The following is a 19,204-nucleotide window of genomic DNA, read 5'->3' as shown; positions in this document are numbered from 1 at the left end:
AGCAGCCGCTGGAGGGTGCCCGGCTCCCCTCAGCGCGTCCCGCCCCGCTCTGCTCCGCCCTGACGGGGACAAGATGGCGGCGGGGGAGGCGGCGTGGAACCGGCTGGAGCTGGCGTGGCCGGCCGGCGGCCACACGCTGCCCATGGCGGCCCCGCACCCCGCAGGTCCCCGGGGGCGGTTATGGCGGGTGGGCTGGCGGTTGTGGCGGTTGGGCTGGCGGTTGCGGCGGTTACTGAGTGCCTCCCGCCCGCAGTGAGGAGCCTGCCGGAGCTGAGGCGCCGCTGCCTGGCGGCCGTGCGGGGGCTGCGCGGGAAGGGCCCGGCCGTGGAGGGCCGCGTGCTGAGGGGGCTGCTGTACGCGTACCGCCGCAGGCTGCTCCGGCACCGGCCGTACCTGGCCCTGCAGCAGGTGAGTACGGGCTGTGGGGGGGTCACAGCGTGGGGAGAAAAAGAAAATAGCACAAAGCCATATGCATGTAAAAAAGAAATCCCACAGGTTTCTTCGTCTTTGCGTTTTGCCCGTCGTTAAGTCGCGTCGGATCAGTCCCGTGTGGGTTTCCAGGCTGTCCGCTGTCAGTGCAGTGTGTAGGGTGGAAATGAGGAGATATTTCTCCTCAGAAAGAGCAGACAGGCACTGGGATGGGATGGGATGTTCAGGGAGGTGATTGCGCCACCGTCCCTGAGGTGTTCAAGGACAGGCTGGACACGGTGCTGAGGGACATGGTCAGTGGGTGACACTGGTGGCAGGGGGGTGGTTGGACCAGATGATCCTGGAGGGCTTTTCCCACCTTAATGATTCTGTGATCCTATGAATTTGCACTTTTCCAGCCTTTTATAACTAGTACTCAACCCTCTCTTGCTTGTACCACAACCTGAAGTGTGCACAACTGTGTACCATTGAATACAAGATTCGTACAGGGATTTGAATCCCAAGTAATTATAATGGGGAGGGGGGCAGGAGCAACCACAGGCCACTCTCTCAGGTACTTCGCTTAAGACAAAAACTGAACTCACCATTCACAGTAGTGCTTATGGTGACAGTTTTTAGGCCAAGGCGCTCACATCTCAAAACACCAGTTTTGAGATGGAAGGAATTCTCTTTTCTCCAGGTGGAACAATGCTTGAAGCGCCTGTGGAAGATGAACTTGGTGGGCAGCATTGAAACCCTGGCAGAACTGATTCCCAAGTAAGCATCGTGATGCTGTACATTATACTGCCCGTTGACTCAGTCTTCAGAGCTAAACGAGAAGGTGCTAGATCATAGCCATCTCCTTGTCTTTGTATTGCCACAGGAAAAATAAATTCGAGGCCCATGCAGAGTACTTAGTTCCCAGCCAGCCTATGCTGGAAACGGTGGCTGTGAAGGTACTGGGAGGCTGCAAGCTCATTCTGCGTCTGCTGGACTGCTGCTGTAAAGCATTTCTGTATCCTTTTCTCACTGCATAAACATTCCTACAGGTCACCAGTTTATGAGACCAAAATCAGGTCTGCTGTAGCACCTGTATTGCTGACGGACTCAGCAGTGCAACTCATGAATGCAACTTGAAGCTTCTTTGATAGCCAGACATCTCATTTTCAAGTTATTAAGTGAGAACCCCGGGCTGTTGGCTGGCTGCTCTCCTCTCCTCGAGCAGCCCGAAGTTTTGATACTCATCTCTCCAAATGATCTAGGATATTGCCTTGCAAGCCGCCTCTAGTTGGTGTGCTCAGCAAGTTTCATTACAGGCTGTTTGTTTTTTAGCCTTAACTGGTGTAATCTCCAGCTTGTCCGTTAAGCACCTCTGCTCACAAGAATACATACTTCTGAACACCGTGGCTTCGGGGTTGTTGAGCCGGCTATGGTTTGTGTAGTCAAGTCTTGTTTGTTGTCTGTTTGAATTGCCTGTCAGGGAGAAGGGCTTGTAATTAAAGTCTTGCTGCTGAGTGAGCTTTATTCAGCTGGGAGGAGAGGGGGGAAAAGCTTTTATGAATCAGAGATCCCTCCGTCCTTTTGGACCTGATTCTAGGGTGCTGGTAAAACCACAGCGTTAACACCAGCCTGCCACAGACCCTGGCATCTGGTACTCCTTGCAGCGAGCAGTAAGCCTGCCTCATGCTGAAACGGAAGGGCTGTGATAAAGTTGTTCTACATCACTGCTGAATTTTTCAGGGAAATCCTCTTTGCTAGTCCCACACTGATGATAAACGTGCCTGAAAGGTGGAAGATGTCAGCAGGGGGAGCTCCGACTGATATTAAAGGAAAACATGGTGGTGGGGTGTAAAAAGTGTATTGAGGGGGAGTAGAGGGGAAGGGCAGCTTGGGATCTTTTCCGTGAGCTCTTCCTCTTGAGTTGAAGGAGTCGTTCCGTGAGGATAAGCACAAGGTCTTGCTAGAGGAGACTCCCACCTCTTCTCTCCTCAGGATTCAGTACAGATGCATATTGCAGAGCCTCATTTCCTTGTACGGCGTGCTGTCAGCATCACTGCGTCTGGTGTCCGAGACCCAGCAGATGCCTTACATTAAGGGGTTTGCCTTCCCGTCTGATATCAGAAACTTTCTTGGAGCTGACCTTGCTTCTGAGGTGAAGAAGCAAAAGGCTGCAATACTAACAGCAAAACGACCCACCAGCTGGGTGAAGAAGCTTTTCCCAGACGTGCCAAAGGCAGAGTCAGAGGCTGGGGATGGTTTTGTGACCTGTGAGAGTGCTATGAAAAACCCGAGCGTCCCTGTGGATGTTGGAGAGCCAGTTCTGGTGACCAGAGAGAACAGAGGTAAGGCCGTGTGCCGCGGTGCCACTGGTTTCTGGCAGCTGAGGTGACCGCAACCTCTGCCCAACACAGCTGAGCACTTTGCTACACAGAGGGGGCATTTCGAGTACAAACTCCCCTCTCTTGTCCTTGGAAGAGGAGGAGAGCGTTGAGTGCAGGCGTGAGCCTGCTGAGAGGGCAGGAGAGCCGAGAGCTCCGCAGGACAAAGAGGTAGTGTCTGTGTGCAAAGGCGTAAAACTCGAAACCTCGTAACGGGAACGCTGCTCTCTTCCTCCAGGAAAGCAGCTGGGCTTTGACGTGAAGAGCTTACTTAGACCATCCAGACCTCCAACGCAAGAGGTGTGTGTGCCACCATTTTACACATTCTTTATTTTAACTTCAAAGCTCCTAACACTGTGATGTAACTTATAAAAGGTAATTATTTCTGTCATTCCTTGTTTCAGGATAGATACCTTACATCAACACCTTTTAAAGAAATGCCAGAGTCGCTCTCCTCTTACATGGCGAAATTGCAGCACACTGGGTCTCTCCTACAGATGTTCCAAACAGCTGCATCTTTCGGGGAGCTGTCAGAGGCACTCAGAAAAGCTATTCTGTGGTGCAAAGGCCACAAACTCAAGCCAGCAGCTTATTTTTTTCGTAACAAATTGTTGAAAAGCAACCGGCTACACCATGTGGAGGCGCAAGGATGCAGGTATGTTGCACATGCAGGGGGTTCTGGATCTGGCACTACATCTTAATGTTGTGTTTTGCTGCAGTGCAGGGAAATGCGGTGATCTAACCCCTTTTCTTGAACGGCAACAGGATCACTACTTCAGGTCACTACATGCAGTGATGTGAATATTCTGTTTGGTTTCATTTGTGAGAGGATTTAAAAGGTTAAGAGATGCACAAATACAGAATAAGGAGGGAGAGTGAAAATGCAGTTTTAAGCACAGGCATGTAAGTGGCAACTACTAGATGATGTTAAGGGTGCCAAGCTTCTTCAGAAAGCCCTAGCTAGTATTCTACAAGATGCTGTTGTATCTCATGGGTGTGACAAGTAAAATGGTAGAGAACGCCAATAACCAAATCTCTGAGAGCACCAGAAGTAACTGCTTCTGAAAAACAGCTGCTAAAAGTTCTGTTTTGTTTCTGTTTTGCACCTTCCTTCCCTTAAGCCTGCGGAAGAAGCTGTGCTGCGTCAAAACCTCTCTCTGCAAGTACCTCCTGTGCGGCTCACAGCGCAGGCGCTGGCCAAGGCAGTACCTGAGGGCACGGCTCTGTCAGAGGAAGGTGAAATCGTCCAGGCGCTTGAAGAGAACTCGGACTGCACGGCCAAACCAGGCTGAGCTTTTCGGAGTCTGTGAGAACGGGGCTTTGCTCAGCGTGGGGCCTTCAGGTCAGGCTGGACCTCCCATCTCTTGTACAGCTGCTGACAAACTGAGTGCAGCAGGGACCCCGAAGCGGTTGCTTCCTGGCTCCGTGCAGGAAGAGGTTTCTGACAACATGGATATTGATTCTATTTTTGCTGCAATGGGGGTCTGATCCTGGACTGGGAAGATGAGGGGGTGTCTTTTTCTATGTAAAACTCTCAGAATACTTGCAGTGTTTTGGTAACTCATACCCTACATTCTGATAAGAAAATAACTACTTTAGTATATTTTTATAAAATAGTATTTTTTTTATTGGAACAGTGTTCAAAACTATTGAGCAATCTGTATCCTTTCACCTTGACCTTTCAGGAACAGCAGCTTTGAGTTACCTCTTATTTAAAATCCTTTTTCCGACCGTCAGCAAGTAACTACCACCCAATGCAGAGGGCTGCAGCTGAGCACATGCTGTTGCTTCGGACCAGATTATTCGTTATACTCTTCCTTTTTTGCTGCCTCATTTAGGTGAGGGCCTTGTCTTGCAGTATTATCACTGTTCAGTATTTGGTATCCTTGTCCTGAAATGGGGTTACCTGAATCCTGCTGCTCCGGAAATGGGGCAAAGCACAGCTGGGGCCTGTAAGAGTAAATTCCTTACCCACGAACTTGTCTCCCACTGCCTGAAGTCTTCTCAGTGTGCAATTTCTGCCTGCTGGGCAAGGTAAGGTGGAGCTATTCCACCACGTACTTACGAAATAACGTTAGAACACGCAGTGAGGTCAGTGCTTTCCGTCAGTTACAAGCCAAAGCCTAAGTCTCAAGATCAGCATCACCAGGAAACTACATAGAAAAAAAATCTCAGAAGAAAGACTAAGCAGCTTTATTGCTGTATTTACCTGCCCAACAGGGGTAAGAAAGATGTCTAAGCGCAAGTAAAGCTAGAGCTTCAGCTTCCTAATTTAACTTAGGGTAAAAAAAAAAAAAAAAAAAAAAAAAAAAAAGCTGTGTCTACATGGATAGAACCCCAACAGCCACCACTTAGGTGCTTTAAAAAAAAAAAACAAAAAACAACAACAACAAAAAACCAAAACACATTATGCACCCAGTGTGAAGTGATCCTTGTAAATTTTTATGAAGAATGAGCACATGTAAACTCAAACTATTTTATTAAAGGAGTATATACAGAACAGACAGCAAGAACTTATCAGAGTTTGGGCTAGAAAACTTGGTTTATCCACTTAACCAAAATCCATTTTCTAAGTTTCCTATAAACAGAATACCTAGTGATAACCAAAACGGGAAAAAAAAAATAAATCATTAGCCCTCTAGGTGTCTGGTTCATCACAGTCCTATTTAAAACAGAATTTTGCCCTTCAAAGAATCTTTACAGCTCATTTCTTGAAGTGATAGAATAGTACAAAAACATATACCACATCCAGTCGGGTAACATTCAGCTGCCTGAACGCCTCTCCGAAGGGGCAGGGCTGGTATCCCTCAGGGCTGGTGTCCATCCCGAGTGACCCCTCCAAACAAGCGACATTGCTTCCTGCTGGGCAGCAGGTGCCTGAGACATGCCCCAGAGCAGCCTGCGCACAGGATCAGGACCCGTAGTTAGCTTCATCAAAGGCCTTCCTGGCTCGTTTCAGTTCTTCGTTCATGGTCAGGAGGTCTTTAACCCTGGCAAACTTGCGGGGGTCCTTGCGGATTAGAAAGACGATGTCCTCCACCTGTACGCGCCCCTGCCGGCCGATTGACATGGCCTTGTGTGTCTGTAAGAGACAAGACGAAAAACAGCGTTCCTCTGGCCCCTGAGCGTTTTTTCAACTCAGTGACACTTCATTCCCTGGCACTTCTATAATCAAGAAGCTGGCAGTTTCAGGATCTGGGTACCACTGTCCTAGTCCCTAGTCACAAAACTGCTAAGTGCTGTCACCCCCGCTGTGCATACAGCTCTATACGTAATAGTAATGGCATCAAACTAAACCCAGATCACATGTGGGGGGCACTGGGTCTGCACAGTGCTTGAGGAACAATATCATCAAGCAGAATTGGCATGCAGGGTGCAATACCTGTACCAGGAGGCAGTTTAGGGCATTCTGAGCAGGGCAGGCAGGGCTAACCTTTTGAGAGAAAGAGGGTCTACAAACAGTAAGATTTCCTTTTTAAACCACAAGCTTTCAGACAGCATCCAAACACCTTCAACAGCAATGGCTTCAGGCCCCAGCAGCCTGCATTTATTTCGTTGCATGGAATTGCTTTTCCATCTATGTAAAGGCTTTGAGAAAACCCAAATAGATGAGACTATGAGGCCGAGCCTCCCTTTTTGTCAGCTGTGTGTGCAGCGATGCCACGGTCAGCTGCAAAGCCAGCTGTGGATTTTTTTTTTCCCCCCTACAACATTAAGTTAAAGGTTTTGGCACTGTTCTAAGCCCCCATGGAGCAAAACACATGAATTTTGTCTGAACCTTGGCAGAGCAAAGCCTGAGCTGAGGCTTTTCCCCATCACAGCACCAGTGCGTTCTCCCTTGGGAGGCTGAGCCCTTACCGAGGAGGCGCTGCCCGCCGCCGACTCACCATCTCCGTGATGAACTCGATGACCAGGTCCTCCAGGATGTCCACGGACTCGGTGTAGGGGTTCTGGTCGTCCCCGAAGCCGTACATCATGCACCTGACTGCGGGGAGGCGCGGGGTGGGGTGAGCCCTGCTCGCCTCGCCCCGGCCCCGCTCCCCTCTCCCCGCCGCAGCCCCGACTCACGCTCCTTGGAGAAGAGCCGCTTCCTGCGGCCCTGCCCGCCGTCCAGGCCTCCGCCGCCCTCCTCCGCGTCCTCCTCGAACTGGGCTCAGCGCGGGGGAGAGGCGCCGTCAGCGCGGGGGGCCCCACACGGGGCCCCGCACCCGAACCCGAACCCGTCCCCAGTCCCGGCCCCGGCCCCGCTCACCGGCGCGTCCTCCTCCTCGTCAGCCATGGCCGCCCGCAGCCGCCCCGCAACGCCTCCGCCCGCCCCGCCCCGCCCCGCCTCGCCGCCGGCCGCCATCTCGCGGCGCGGAGGGGAACGGGAACGGGACTCAAACACCATTCCGTACACGCAGGCCGATGCGCCTAGCAAGATTAATATTGAAGTCCAGCAGAGGACTTGGTTTTATTTACCTGTCTTACCTGCCACAGGGGCACCGACTCCTACATGTAACAAACTGATGAGTGTTCTCTCTTCAAATGGCTGAACAAAATAAAAGTTCTTGCAGTATTTTAAGCATTCCTGAATGAGAATCTTTTGGCCAACACAGCAGAAAACCCAAATACATCCAAAGGTAAAGCTTTTTTCCAGGATAGCACTCTGCCTACTGACTCCAGTATGGCTCTAAGAAACCATACGACCTAGCTTCACGTTGGTGCCCCCAAGGACACCTCGCAGCAACCCTACACACACACTCAAGGATCATAGGGTCTGATTCAGTCTGCTGCCACCTTAAAGCACTTTTTATTTTTACAAACGGACTTAACAGACACACTTGATGTATTTAAATAGTTAATAAAACACTTCCTAGCATTGTAAAGGATTTTGCTCTGAAGAGAGACTAAAACCAGAAATATGCTTTCTTTTACACGTACCCATTAACTGCACAGGCTTGTTTTTAGAAGCTCCTCAGTCAAGGCTGAGGCCTCGAAAATTATAGCCTTGACTATGTTGATGCTTTTGAAAGATACTGGTCTTTAAGATTTGCACATAATTCCATCTGTCTACATAGTACTGTATTTACCCCTAGGATCAAACATCCCGCAGGCTGGTTTGCTGTGAGGTAAGATATCACAGAACTACAGACTTGACCTCTGCTCAGGTGTGGAAACTAGAGATACACAGCTGTCTCCTGCTTCCCTCACACACTGCCACTTCCTATGTATGCACTGGAAACAGACCTTACTTCATTCCAGTCTAATCTGAGCGTTACAATAAATTCTGTAACATATCAAAATACTAGAAATCCTACCTTCTAACCCTCAGCAGTTTACAGAGCTACGCTTTCCCAAGAACTGAATGTAAGTAACTTTGAGAGCTGCATGCACACAGTTGGCAATCTTAAGACTGGACAAGATGAGTGCCAGAGTTTAACACAGGCACTTAATAGCATTGGTCTAAATTCCCTCATACAGCTACTGCTATTTAATGGCAATCCTTCTTGCTGATTCTGTACCTGGTAACCAGCCAGCTCTGGTCTCCCCCCCAGTCAGGTGTTCATAGCCACATTCAGCTGCTGTGGTACACCAGTATTGTGCTCCAGCTTCCAGGGTAGGGCAGATGCAGAGAATGGATTTGTCTCTGGCAACTCGTCTCAGTGCAGCTGCAGAACTCCCTACGGGATTTAACTCAGAAGGTAGACGCAGCGCTGACTGATGGTAATGGGCAGAAGGAGAGGCTCCCCCTAGGTGTCATTCATCTATCGCACTGCTTCAAGCCACCAGCAACCAAGAGGCAGATCCCACTAAATGTTTCCTTTCCTGCGTCCACCTGGAACAGGGACAACTGGATGCAAGCGAGGCACGCTGTAACGCTGAACCTATGGAATGCACAATGCAGAGAGGTTACAAGAGCAAAAAACCACAAACAGTTCCCCAAAAGCCCCGCACAAAGCATTGGCCATCTCCACTCAACATAGCCTCAGAGCAGGCAGGGTGCCCACTTGCTAGTTTTCAGTCTCTGCTACATCAGCTGAGAGAAATATACCTTGGGGTATCGTTCAGTTCAATGTGGCAAGTACAGTCTGCTTAATATTAGAGCTTTAGTTTTTCTTTGATACAAAGACATTCAATTTCTGAATAAGATAACTAGACTCCCTCTGGTACCCTAACTACCGCAGAGCTTCTGTATGCAGTGGTAGCTTTTTGAACGTTTACCTGGAGGGAGAGGAAATGCTGTATTAAAACCTAGCTTGTCTTTGGAGGTTCTGAGTTTTTTTTCTCCGCACAATCACGTAGGTTTGTAAAATAGTTCTGAAGTACCCTGGATTAATTCACAGTGCAAAGTTCCTGCACTGATGAGTTTATTAAAGAAAAAACTTATCCTTACAAACATTAATTTATCCAACATTTTATACAAATTTATCCAGAAATAAATTTTAGTGCTTCGTGTTATTTACAATGAAAGTTTAGACCTGTAGTTTTGGTACCTTTTGTTTTGGATGAGCTGAGCAGATCAGGAGCCAGTCTTCAGCTGTCCTCTACAGTAGGCAGGTTTCCAGTAACATGGGCTATAAAACACCTTAGCAAGTGGATTCCTGAAAACTCTACAGAACTGTGGAAACAAAGACACGTATATTCAGTCCCTGATGCTGCATTACCTTCACGTACTACAAACAAGCTCAGCCACTGGCTGTATTAAATTACTTTAAGGTTGTGCTGCACTGGGGGGATGCAAGCACTTCTACAGTGTGATCAATTATGGCTTGCTGCTGTTAGCACAGCTCCAAACAAAGTGACAAAGCCCGCTACCAGGCAGCATAGGTACTGCTGCCCTTCTCAGCAGCCTTCAAAGCTGAACTCAACTCAGCTGTAGAGGATGGGGAAGAAGGAGAGGGGCGTTCCTGTGCAGGCAGCCCACCTGCCATCCTTGGGGCACAAGGAATTGTCATCCCTAGTGCAGAGAGACCCATTTTAGGTAGCTTGTCCAGTGCAAATCATCACTTGAAAGCCAACAGCAGCAACGAAGAAGACCTTTACCTGACCAGGAATAGCTGAGGAAAGCATCCTTGAGTTTTCTCCTTCACAAACTCCTGGATCCCCAGTACATTCTTTAACAACAGTCCCTTGGAAGCCCGGTCAATTTTTGTTAACACCATCTGCACAGATAAAGAAACGGAAGATTGAGACAGGAAAAAGAGATTATTTTGCTGCTATCCTGGAACATCTCGCAAGGCAGACTGAAAGCTCCGGGTCTTATCTAATTGGGAAAAATTGTGTAATAGAGTTTACCAAAACACTTCCATAGCCTGCATAAAAGCTGTGGACTTTTTCACATTCCTTGATCTAAGCATTGAAAAAAGCATTCATTTAATAAATCAAGCAAAAAAGTCCTTCAAATCCCCCCAGACATACTTAAGGCCTACGTTACTAACAATAAAGGTGGGGTAGAAGGTATTCTACTTAGGTAGGACAACTTGCAAAAGCTCAGGCAGAGGGTACACAGCTGCACAGATTGCCTTTAGCATAAAACTAACACAAGTTTTTGTTCTACCTTTTCAAGAACAAAGCATCACTTACCACATACGGAATCCCAAACTCTTCCAGCATCTCTACTGCAATATGGTCTGTCTTCTGCAGTCCTACTACACCATCAACTAATAGAAAAGTCCTCTTCAAGCTGTCAGAAATACAGGCAACATTAATCACCACCATTATATCATCCCATTGTGCTACTTCCAAATTCGTAAGCATGAACAAGTAATGTAGGATTTGGGCCACGGACGGCAACTGAGAGGTCAGCATGGAGCAGCACCTCCATCATTTTTTTCTGCACTACCCCTGAAAGCAGCCACCTCTGCTGCATTTTTCCATCCAGCCCCACGATGCTGCGTATGGGTGTTCAACTCTCACTGCTGAATGGAGGTGCAGTTACGTTCCTTACTTCTGCCGTTTCTGCAGGTAGGCCTCCACCATCTCCACAAAGTCTTCTGGGGCCCGGTAGCCATATCCTGGCATATCCACCAGCGTAAAGTACTTCCCGACTTTGAAGAAATTCATCTTCTTTGTGTGGCCCTGGGGAGAGGATTTAAAAAAGGGAAAAGTTTAAGACAGAGGGTTAAGAAGTTGCTTTAAGTAGCGGAGCAGGAGACGCCCTGCAAAGTATATCCATACTATACCCTACGCCCCAGAGAATGCTGCAAAAACGCTAGTGCTGCTTTAAGCTGTTTTATCCTTTCCGCAACCCCATATGGCTCTATCCTTAAAATAACCGGCTCAAAATACCTACGCTCATCTCTGTGCCCGGTGCTTCCCAAAGGGCTTAACGTCACGACTGCTTGGCTTGCAAGACTTTGCTGCACGTGCCAGCCCTGGCCGAGGTGTAGAGCTGGGCACTTTTCACCTTTTCCTTTGCAAAAGCCAAGCCTGTGCTGGCTGCGAGCTGGCACGCTCCCCTGTCACCTCATGTTTCTCCAGCCCTTGCTCCCTCCACCCTTCTCGCCCGCCTTGGCAGCGGCTCCTGCCCAAGCGGAGGGCGGCAGCGCGGCACTCACCGGCGTTTTCGACACCCGGACCTCCACTGCTGGCGACAGCGCGAACAGGGCCCGGATCAGCGACGACTTGCCCACGTTGCTCCGGCCGATGAAGCACACCTGGGGCAGCGGGACAGCAGGGCGGGCGCTCAGGCTGCGCCCCGCACTCCCGGCGGGGACCCGGACCCCGGCCCCATCCCCGTCCCCCCCGGTCCCCGTCCCCCACCTCGGGCAGGGCAGGCGGCGGGGCGTGCTCCATGCGCACGGCGGAGCTGAGGTAGCCGACGGCGTGGCCGGGCCCGGCCGCGAAGAGCCGCTCGGCGCTGCGCAGCGCGGCCAGGCCGGGCTGGAAGAGGCCGAGGGCCGCCGCCTCGGCGCCGGGCAGCAGGCAGCGGGCCAGCCCCTGCAGCGGGAACACCAGGGCCGAGCCCGAGCGCCGGCTCCGCTCCAGCCGCAGCGCCTGCGACAGGGCCGCCAGGGGCGGCGGGCGGCGGCCCGGCCCCGGCCCCGGTCCATGTCCCGGTCCATGTCCACGTCCCCGGCCGCGGGCCGCCCGCAGCAGCCGCATGGCGGCAGGGCACAGCACTACGTCCCCTTAACCTCTGCTCCTCCTGCAGCAAGGTGGAGCTCTAATGCTTTGAGCTGGAGACAGGCCACAGCCGCTGTCTGCTGCACGCACAGCGCTAGGAAATAAAGGCGTGATTGGTATGCAGGCAGAGCACGCCTCTCTCCTGTCAGCCCCCTGATGCGAGTAAATCACAGGTGGGTACGGAGAGAAAAAGCAGAGGAACAAACATCGCAAGGACTAGTTTAGGCACACCGCTAATGCTTTGTGGTGATTTAACAACCTAGCTTACTTAAACTCTGCGGTGAAGCCGGTACCAGAAAACCCACCCTGGCCAGAGATCAGCTTTGTAACCATCCTGGTAGGCAGATTTCCACATTTTTAAGCCAAAAACTTACAAAAAAATAAAATATAAAAATAATAATAATAAAAAAAAGCAGAGTGGGCGCTTTTAGGTATTTTTGTCCCACACAGCTCACTGCTGCTGGCATTCCCCACGGGGAGTCCCTGTGGGGCCATCCCAAAGGCTCGCAGACAGACAGAGCTGCCACGTAAAGCCTCGCTCACCTGCACACACCCCGGGTGACAGACATGCCCTCGCTGTGCAGATGTCCCTCTCTGTGTGGCCGTGGCATTCCCAGACCTTCAGCAAGGCTGACCGTGTTCAGGTGGGAAGGAACAACCACCTGTCTGAGTTGTTCGTTCTCCCCGTGGTCTCCTGCTGCCAGCTTTTTCCTCCGTAGCCAGGTAGGTCTCCAGGCACCAGCTCAGGACTGCCCTTTTCAGCATACAGGAGTTTTTGTGGCCAGGGCATCCAAAGGCCATCGTGCGACATCATTCAGCGGTACTGATGGCTCGCACAGGCCACAACTCCGAGACTGCTCCGAGACTGCCCTTGTAAGAGTTGGCTCCTGCCCCTCACAGATCTATGACATGGTTGCTCAGATTGCCATGTTCTCTAGTGATCCGTCCAGAAATCATTTCAGGTGAGGATCTGGGCAAAGTCCTTGATAATTCATAAATGCAGTAAGGCTGGAAAGCAACACAGACCAACCCTAAAAGCAAAAGGGCAGGCTTCGTTCGGGACCCAGCAGCTGCTCGCTGCAGGAGCATCTCCAGGCGGGTGCCGTTGCCCGCCTCGCCCAGGAGATGGAGATGAGAGAGCAGCAGAGCGCGGCCTCTTGCAGGAGGCAGCCCTGAGGGTGAAGTGGGACCAAACTGCACCTGGCACATCAGTGATGGGGCTGGGAGGGCAGCAGGGGAGGATAAGGCCTGCTGCTGGAGGCACGGAGGCCCTTGGGGAGACGTCTTCTGAGCTGAGGAGGAGGTGGCAGCAATCTGAGGTTGAAGGACACTTAAAACCAGCTCCAGGGCTGTGCTGGAGACAGACAACAAAGCCAGAAGCTCAGAGCAGCTGCCCAGGACACGGCAGTGATGCTCTTATCACAGTATTACCACACTGTGTGGCTCCAGCTCTAAAGGCAGACGGAGTTTGGGCTTCCAGAAATGCAAAAACACCAGACACCTCCTACCTGATCTCAGTCAGATTGCTAATACACAACCTTCCCACCTGCTTCTTGCTGCCTCCACCATCTAGTGCTGAGCTATGTCACCCAGATGGATGTGGCTGAAGCTACAGTACCCCTGATGCTGCAGGGATCTCTGTCTCAGAGAGACAAATGTGATCCTTGCGTCTCGGACCCACCTCTAAACATGAGAAGCTTTTGTTGCATGTAACCTCCAAACCACACAGCTGAAGCTGCATTGACCAAGATAGCTGAAATCATCAAAGTGAGTTTCAGAAAGAAAACTGCAGCGACAGCAGCCGGCAGAGACGAGGATTTCATTATGTCACTGCTGCTGGCTTCTCTCAATATAAGAGCTGCAATCACAGGATGCCTAATTTCCTTTTTGATCTTACCCAGCTTTACCTTTGTGTTCCCAATAGGTGCTCTGCCTCTTCTCGGTTAACCTGTACCTACTACCTGGAGGGGGGCCGGGATGTTTGCCTTCCTCCAGTGATTCTCTGGATCAGTGACGCCTTGCAACCATTTGGCCAGGGAACGGAGGCCCTTCCAGGTGGGCACATTTCAGCACAGCCAAAGAAACGCATAAACCAGCTGTGCCTGTTGCTGTGTCTCCTAGCACAAGCAAACAGGCACCACCTCACGTCAGCCTCGTGGCTTCACAGTCTGGGGAGGCTAACGCTGTTCTGATTAAATTAAGTTTAGTGCATTAATTTCCTGGGAAGTTCATCTTCTATCCAGAGAAGGTACCTTTGCTGGTAGAAGACAGCAGTGTTATCAAACAGAAAGATTCTACCCACCTACATTCCCTGCCTGGAGGGAAGGAGGGATTGCCAGTATCTCCTAGAGGAAAGATCTTAAGCTGTCAGGTAACTTTTTATTATTATTATTATTATTGGATAAAATCCTCACTGTCAGATCAGAACCAGGCATGAAAATCACTCAGTTTATACTTTGTGCAAGTTCTGCCATAGTTTTTCTTGCATAGTGCTACTGTGAGAAGAGAAGTGTACAGAAAGCACACATCGATACCATTTCCTCTGCGTTCACCAGTTCTCAGCACAGGAAGAAGCTCTGTGCTATGAAGAAGTGTTCTTTGCTATTTGTAGCTGCAGTCAGGAACCTTCAGGAGCCTAGGAAGAGTGGTGGCTCTGACTGCTGAGGATCACTGGCAGGGGATGATGAGGATCTCACGGCAAGCAAGATGGTGCAGGAGACCTGCATCATCCAGACACGCAAGAGCTGCCTTAGAAGAGATCTGGAAGACCATTTACACCGTCGTCCTGCTCACCATCACTGCAGTCACAGGAGCCACAGGTAGTTCTGGCAGCACTTTGGGACCAAGCAGCTATTAAGGGCTAAGGGGGAAGGGGGAACTATGAAAATTCACGTTTGTTTTTATTGGGATCAAGTAAGACAGGTGGTTATGGGGCAGAGATCATGAGTCGATTAGGGATCTCTTAATCTGACAGAAAGCAGGCGTGTGTTTTATTTCCAGTTAAATGTCATACTGACTCTTCTACTGTTCCATTTGACAGCACTAGAACCACGGAAATTGGTTCATATAAACAGGACAAAATTTGCCATTTGTGCTTGACCTTATTAGGAGGGCTGCTCATATCCAGCACAAAAGTAGAGTCAGTGTCTTCAGTCATTTTTCTCCTGTATCGGGCAGTGATGTAGAGAGAAAAGCAACCAGAGATCTTCCCGTACAGGTGGGCTCTGCAGCTCAGCCAGGCTCTGCTTCCCAGTCATGTTGTTTATCTAGTGCTTTAAGGAGGAGAACTCTGCATAAGAAAAGAGTAAAACCAAGGACCAACTTTTGCAAACACAGCCATGAATTTGGCTATTTCTTTCTGTCTAAAAAAGGAGACATGCAGCTCTTGGGCTGGCACAGACAGGACCTCCCTCTGGAGTGTAACAGAGCTGACATTTCCCTCCGAAGCACAGGCCAGAACTCCAAGGCTGTGAGTGACATCCTTGGGCACCTTTTCACACATCCTTCTCCTTCTTTGTCTCCTCCAGGAAACAGAATGGCAGCACAAGCGGGTCACAGCGCTGTGATGACCTGCCCTCACAAAACACGAGCAACTATGGTGACGTGGAGAATAAGCCCCAAGATAGGAGGCCCTTGCACCTTGGGATTCAGTGCTGATCAGAACCTGGTGAACAGAACAAACTGCAGTGACAGCGTGAAAAGTGAATTCAAACCAGAACAGTTTTATGCCCTTGAGATACGGCAAGTGGGAATGGCTGATGAAGGAAATTACAGCTGCGAACTGGTAAATCAGGAAGGGAATTTCCACGAGATGTACCAGCTGACCGTGCTAGGTAAGGGACTCCTTCCTCATTTCTCTCTTTCCCAAAGGACCACCTCCAGCCCCAGACAGACAAAGCTCCTCTCCTCCCGCACAGGAAGAAGCGTGCACTGAGAAGGGCAGCTTTCTCAGTGGCACAAATGGTCACGCAGTCATTTAGTAGCTCTGTTTCTTCCCTCTCCTCATTTGCCAAAACTCCCTTCTGCTGCCCCTTTCTCCCCCACAGAGTTACAAGTGATGGGTGTGGAGCAATCCCCAGTACACTACAGGAGTCTGCATGTGCATCTTGTTTTCCTGTAGTCACTCACTAACACACTACTTTAATATGACAAAAACACAGCAGGGCAACACTTCCAAGTACTGAGCTATTCGATCAAACACGGGATGTTACCCAGACAGGAGGAACAGCCCCAAGTCCTCCTATCCTGGCATTCAAATCCATTTTAAGCCACATGCATGAAGGCTGGTCGGGACAAAAGTCTGATTCAACCCTGTATTCTGGGCAATTCCCCACCTCCACGTCCTGAGGCCCTCCACGCCTTCTCTAATGGTACATGGCTGTGGTAACTCACCTCAATGTGGGAGAGGTGTCCAAAATGAGAAAGGAAAAAAAAAAAAAAGATAAATCTTTGTCCTTGTCACTTTGGCACACATTGCTGTGATGGGATGGCACCTCCAACCTGACTCTCCTCTTCTCATGACATTCCTTTCGGGGTAAAGAATAAGAAGAGCCTCTGCCAACTGCAGCAACCCACACGTCTCCCCTTCCTGATGTTTTTCAGTGCCCCCAAGGCTGTCCCTGTACTGTGACAACCACAGCAACCCCGTGTGCGAGGCAGCGGCAGGGAGGCCGGCTGCTGAGATCTCATGGGTCCCAGAGAACAGCTCCACGACTGAAATAGACAGCCACGACAACGGGACAGTGACCGTGCTCAGCAGGTTCACGGCACACAGCACCGACGGGAAGACTGTAACCTGCAAGGTGTACCACGCAACTCTGAATGAGACCATGTCCACAGACTGCTCCTCATGTAAGCTCCCCCTTGTGTGTTCAGCATTCAAAATCCTGCCTTGCCTTCTGTTCAAGCACTATGACAGGCATCAGTGACCCTAGGGAGATTGCAGCAGGAGCCATGCAGCTGAGCTGAAGTTTCTGGGGAGAAATTTGTTGGGGTCAGGGAAAGATAAACAAAAATGCTGTGAGAATTGAAAAGTGCTCTGTGAAATTTTAGTCAGAAAGATAGATTTCCGTAGTCTTCCCTCCCACAGATAGGGCTGTGAGAAGACAGGATTATTTAGACGTGCACAAAAGAATGTTGTCTAGAAGGTATGATACTGAAAGGGGCACACGGTAAATGATCTGTGAAATGTACCTAAAAGAACTGTTTCTTTTCAGACAGCGTCACATGGTTTATTCACCACGTCATGATCCTTGGTTGTCTGCTGAGCCTCATTTTCCTTTTTGCTTTTTTTCACCTCTACGTATTCTGTGATAACAGGTATGTGCAAGACCTAGTACACACAAACCCCTCTGGCCAGTCCTAGGGAGGTTTAGAAGGGCTTCTGGTACTCCACGTCATGTGCAGTCACCTCAGGCTTTCACAAGCAAGCTAGTTCAGTTTGCACAGCTGGTCTTAGAGGCCATTCACGTGGTGTTATAGATCTGCTGCCATAGTTCTTCCAGCAGCAGAAACACAACGGGAATGGGTAGTTTTATCTGTCTGGTTGATGGATCTGAACATGGATTGCCAGGCTATGAAGAATAAGAGGCAGCAAATTGCCTTTCTGAGGTTGGAGCCAGACTTCTGGATGATCTTGTCTTACTCAAATGAAACTATGGAAGGTGGGGGCAGTGAAGTGCAGGAAGTATGAAGGTGAGATCTCAAATAAAAAGCCTTCTGTTCCTGAGCTCCCTATCAAAATAAGTGGGAGGAATTCTGTTTTAATGTTCCTAGAGCCCAAAACTGTATTCACGAGAGAGACTGGTCCTCATACTTACAGTATTGATGTCTTGTTTCCTAGGACAATGAGGAAGCAGTAAAGGCCAAGGCACATTCCATCTGCAGAGCTGTGTCTGGGGCTATTTGTAACGCAGCACCTGAGGAGAGATGAAAGAAACTCCCAATCAGCACTGCGAGATGCAGCAGGGACTCACCAGTGCCAAAGCACGCAGGAAGAAGAAACAAGCATCCACAGTGCAGCCAGTGTAACTGCACCGAAACATGGCATGCAGGGCAGACCATACCTGACCTTTGTCAGCTTTTTTATACCATTTCTCTAGTGCAACTGCAGACGTTATCACCCAGACAACAAGCTGATACTTAAAAAATATGTATAATTTTTTTAAAAATAAAACCAAATCTAACATGCATGCACTAAGAAATTAATTTGCCTTGTATGAAAACAAATCACTCTGTTTTAAATAGATTATATCCTAGTATTTAAGTAGCCTATCTTATTGGTTAAGATAAATCAGAAGAAGTTTTCTTGCATACTAATGAGAAGTAGCTTTCCAAGTAGAATAGAAGGTATTTTGAGCAAGTTTGCTGATGACACCAAACTTGGAGGAGTTGTGGACTCAAATGAGGGCGTAAAGGCCTTGCAGAGGGATCTGGACAGGTTGGAGAGCTGGGTGATCACCAACCGCATGAAGTTCAATAAGAGCAAGTGCCGGGTCCTGCACCTGGGACGGGGAAACCCTGGCTGCACGTACAGACTGGGCAATGAGACGCTGGAGAGCAGCCTAGAAGAGAGGGATCTGGGGGTCGTGGTAGACAGCAAGTTGAATATGAGCCAGCAGTGTGCCCTGGCAGCCAGGAGGGCCAACCGTGTCCTGGGGTGCATCAAGCACGGCATCGCTAGTAGGTCAAGGGAGGTGATTGTCCCGCTCTACTCTGCGCTGGTGCGGCCTCACCTCGAGTACTGTGTGCAGTTCTGGGCACCACAGTATAAAAAGGACATGAAACTGTTGGAGAGTGTCCAGAGGAGGGCTACAAAGATGGTGAAAGGCCTGGAGGGGAAGACATATGAGGAACGGCTGAGGTCACTGGGCCTGTTCAGCCTGGAGAAGAGGAGGCTGAGGGAAGACCTCATCACAGTCTACAACTTCCTCGTAAGGGGGTGTCGAGAGGCAGGAGACCTTTTCTCCTTTAACACCAGTGACAGGACCCGCGGGAACGGGGTTAAGCTGAGGCAGGGGAAATTTAGGCTTGACGTCAGGAGGGGGTTCTTCACAGAGAGGGTGGTTGCACACTGGAACAGGCTCCCAAGGGAAGTGGTCACTGCACCGAGCCTGTCTGAATTTAAGAAGAGATTGGACTGTGCACTTAGGCACATGGTCTGAACTTTTGGGTAGACCTGTGCGGTGTCAAGAGTTGGACTTGATGATCCTTAAGGGTCCCTTCCAACTCAGGATATTCTATGATTCTATGATTCTAAGTATGGTTACGCAGCAGTGAAGCTAAATTTGAGCAGCGTTCTCATTTTCCCT

At 49.9% G+C, this 19,204-nt stretch overlaps 4 protein-coding genes across 6 annotated transcripts; 2 read left to right on the top strand and 2 right to left on the bottom strand.

The window, feature by feature from the left end:
* The first annotated feature begins 79 nt into the window (after positions 1 to 79).
* Positions 80 to 4,400, top strand: RMP64 (ribonuclease MRP subunit p64). 2 transcript variants are annotated; one of them, XM_084301369.1, is made up of 9 exons: positions 80 to 164; positions 254 to 408; positions 1,109 to 1,185; positions 1,292 to 1,423; positions 1,763 to 1,840; positions 2,401 to 2,750; positions 3,025 to 3,086; positions 3,191 to 3,441; positions 3,908 to 4,400. In XM_084301369.1, the coding sequence occupies exons 1-9, from the start codon at positions 143 to 145 to the stop codon at positions 4,272 to 4,274; spliced, it is 1,494 nt and encodes a 497-aa protein (XP_084157495.1). In that variant the 5' UTR covers positions 80 to 142; the 3' UTR covers positions 4,275 to 4,400. The 2 variants fall into 2 exon arrangements, with proteins under 2 accessions (XP_084157495.1, XP_084157494.1); XM_084301368.1 differs by having other exon boundaries at positions 90 to 408.
* Positions 4,401 to 5,248: 848 nt separating this feature from the next.
* TAF13 (TATA-box binding protein associated factor 13) lies at positions 5,249 to 7,415 on the bottom strand. 2 transcript variants are annotated; one of them, XM_084301401.1, is made up of 4 exons: positions 7,039 to 7,415; positions 6,855 to 6,933; positions 6,674 to 6,771; positions 5,249 to 5,868 (listed from the first exon to the last, which is right to left on the bottom strand). In XM_084301401.1, exons 1-4 carry the CDS (start codon positions 7,174 to 7,176, stop codon positions 5,698 to 5,700), a joined length of 486 nt encoding a protein of 161 aa, XP_084157527.1. In that variant the 5' UTR covers positions 7,177 to 7,415; the 3' UTR covers positions 5,249 to 5,697. The 2 variants fall into 2 exon arrangements, with proteins under 2 accessions (XP_084157527.1, XP_084157528.1); XM_084301402.1 differs by lacking the exon at positions 5,249 to 5,868 and adding an exon at positions 5,881 to 6,219.
* A 134-nt stretch (positions 7,416 to 7,549) lies between these two features.
* Positions 7,550 to 11,941, bottom strand: GTPBP8 (GTP binding protein 8). The gene is made up of 7 exons (XM_084301388.1): positions 11,532 to 11,941; positions 11,327 to 11,425; positions 10,717 to 10,847; positions 10,353 to 10,452; positions 9,813 to 9,931; positions 9,263 to 9,387; positions 7,550 to 8,653 (listed from the first exon to the last, which is right to left on the bottom strand). The coding sequence occupies exons 1-6, from the start codon at positions 11,871 to 11,873 to the stop codon at positions 9,303 to 9,305; spliced, it is 876 nt and encodes a 291-aa protein (XP_084157514.1). The 5' UTR covers positions 11,874 to 11,941; the 3' UTR covers positions 7,550 to 8,653; positions 9,263 to 9,302.
* Positions 11,942 to 15,489: 3,548 nt separating this feature from the next.
* On the top strand, positions 15,490 to 17,230 carry LOC311214547 (cell surface glycoprotein CD200 receptor 1-B-like; the record flags this gene model as incomplete). The annotated part of the gene is made up of 3 exons (XM_084295170.1): positions 15,490 to 15,727; positions 16,497 to 16,745; positions 17,214 to 17,230. 3 exons carry the CDS (start codon positions 15,490 to 15,492, stop codon positions 17,228 to 17,230), a joined length of 504 nt encoding a protein of 167 aa, XP_084151296.1.
* Positions 17,231 to 19,204: the final 1,974 nt, after the last annotated feature.

This window comes from Netta rufina (genome assembly GCF_964035555.1).
Source record: "Netta rufina genome assembly, chromosome: 1".
Classification (NCBI taxonomy): Eukaryota; Metazoa; Chordata; class Aves; order Anseriformes; family Anatidae; genus Netta; species Netta rufina.
Note: the sequence above shows the minus strand (reverse complement) of the source record. Positions and strands in the feature narration are given on the sequence as shown.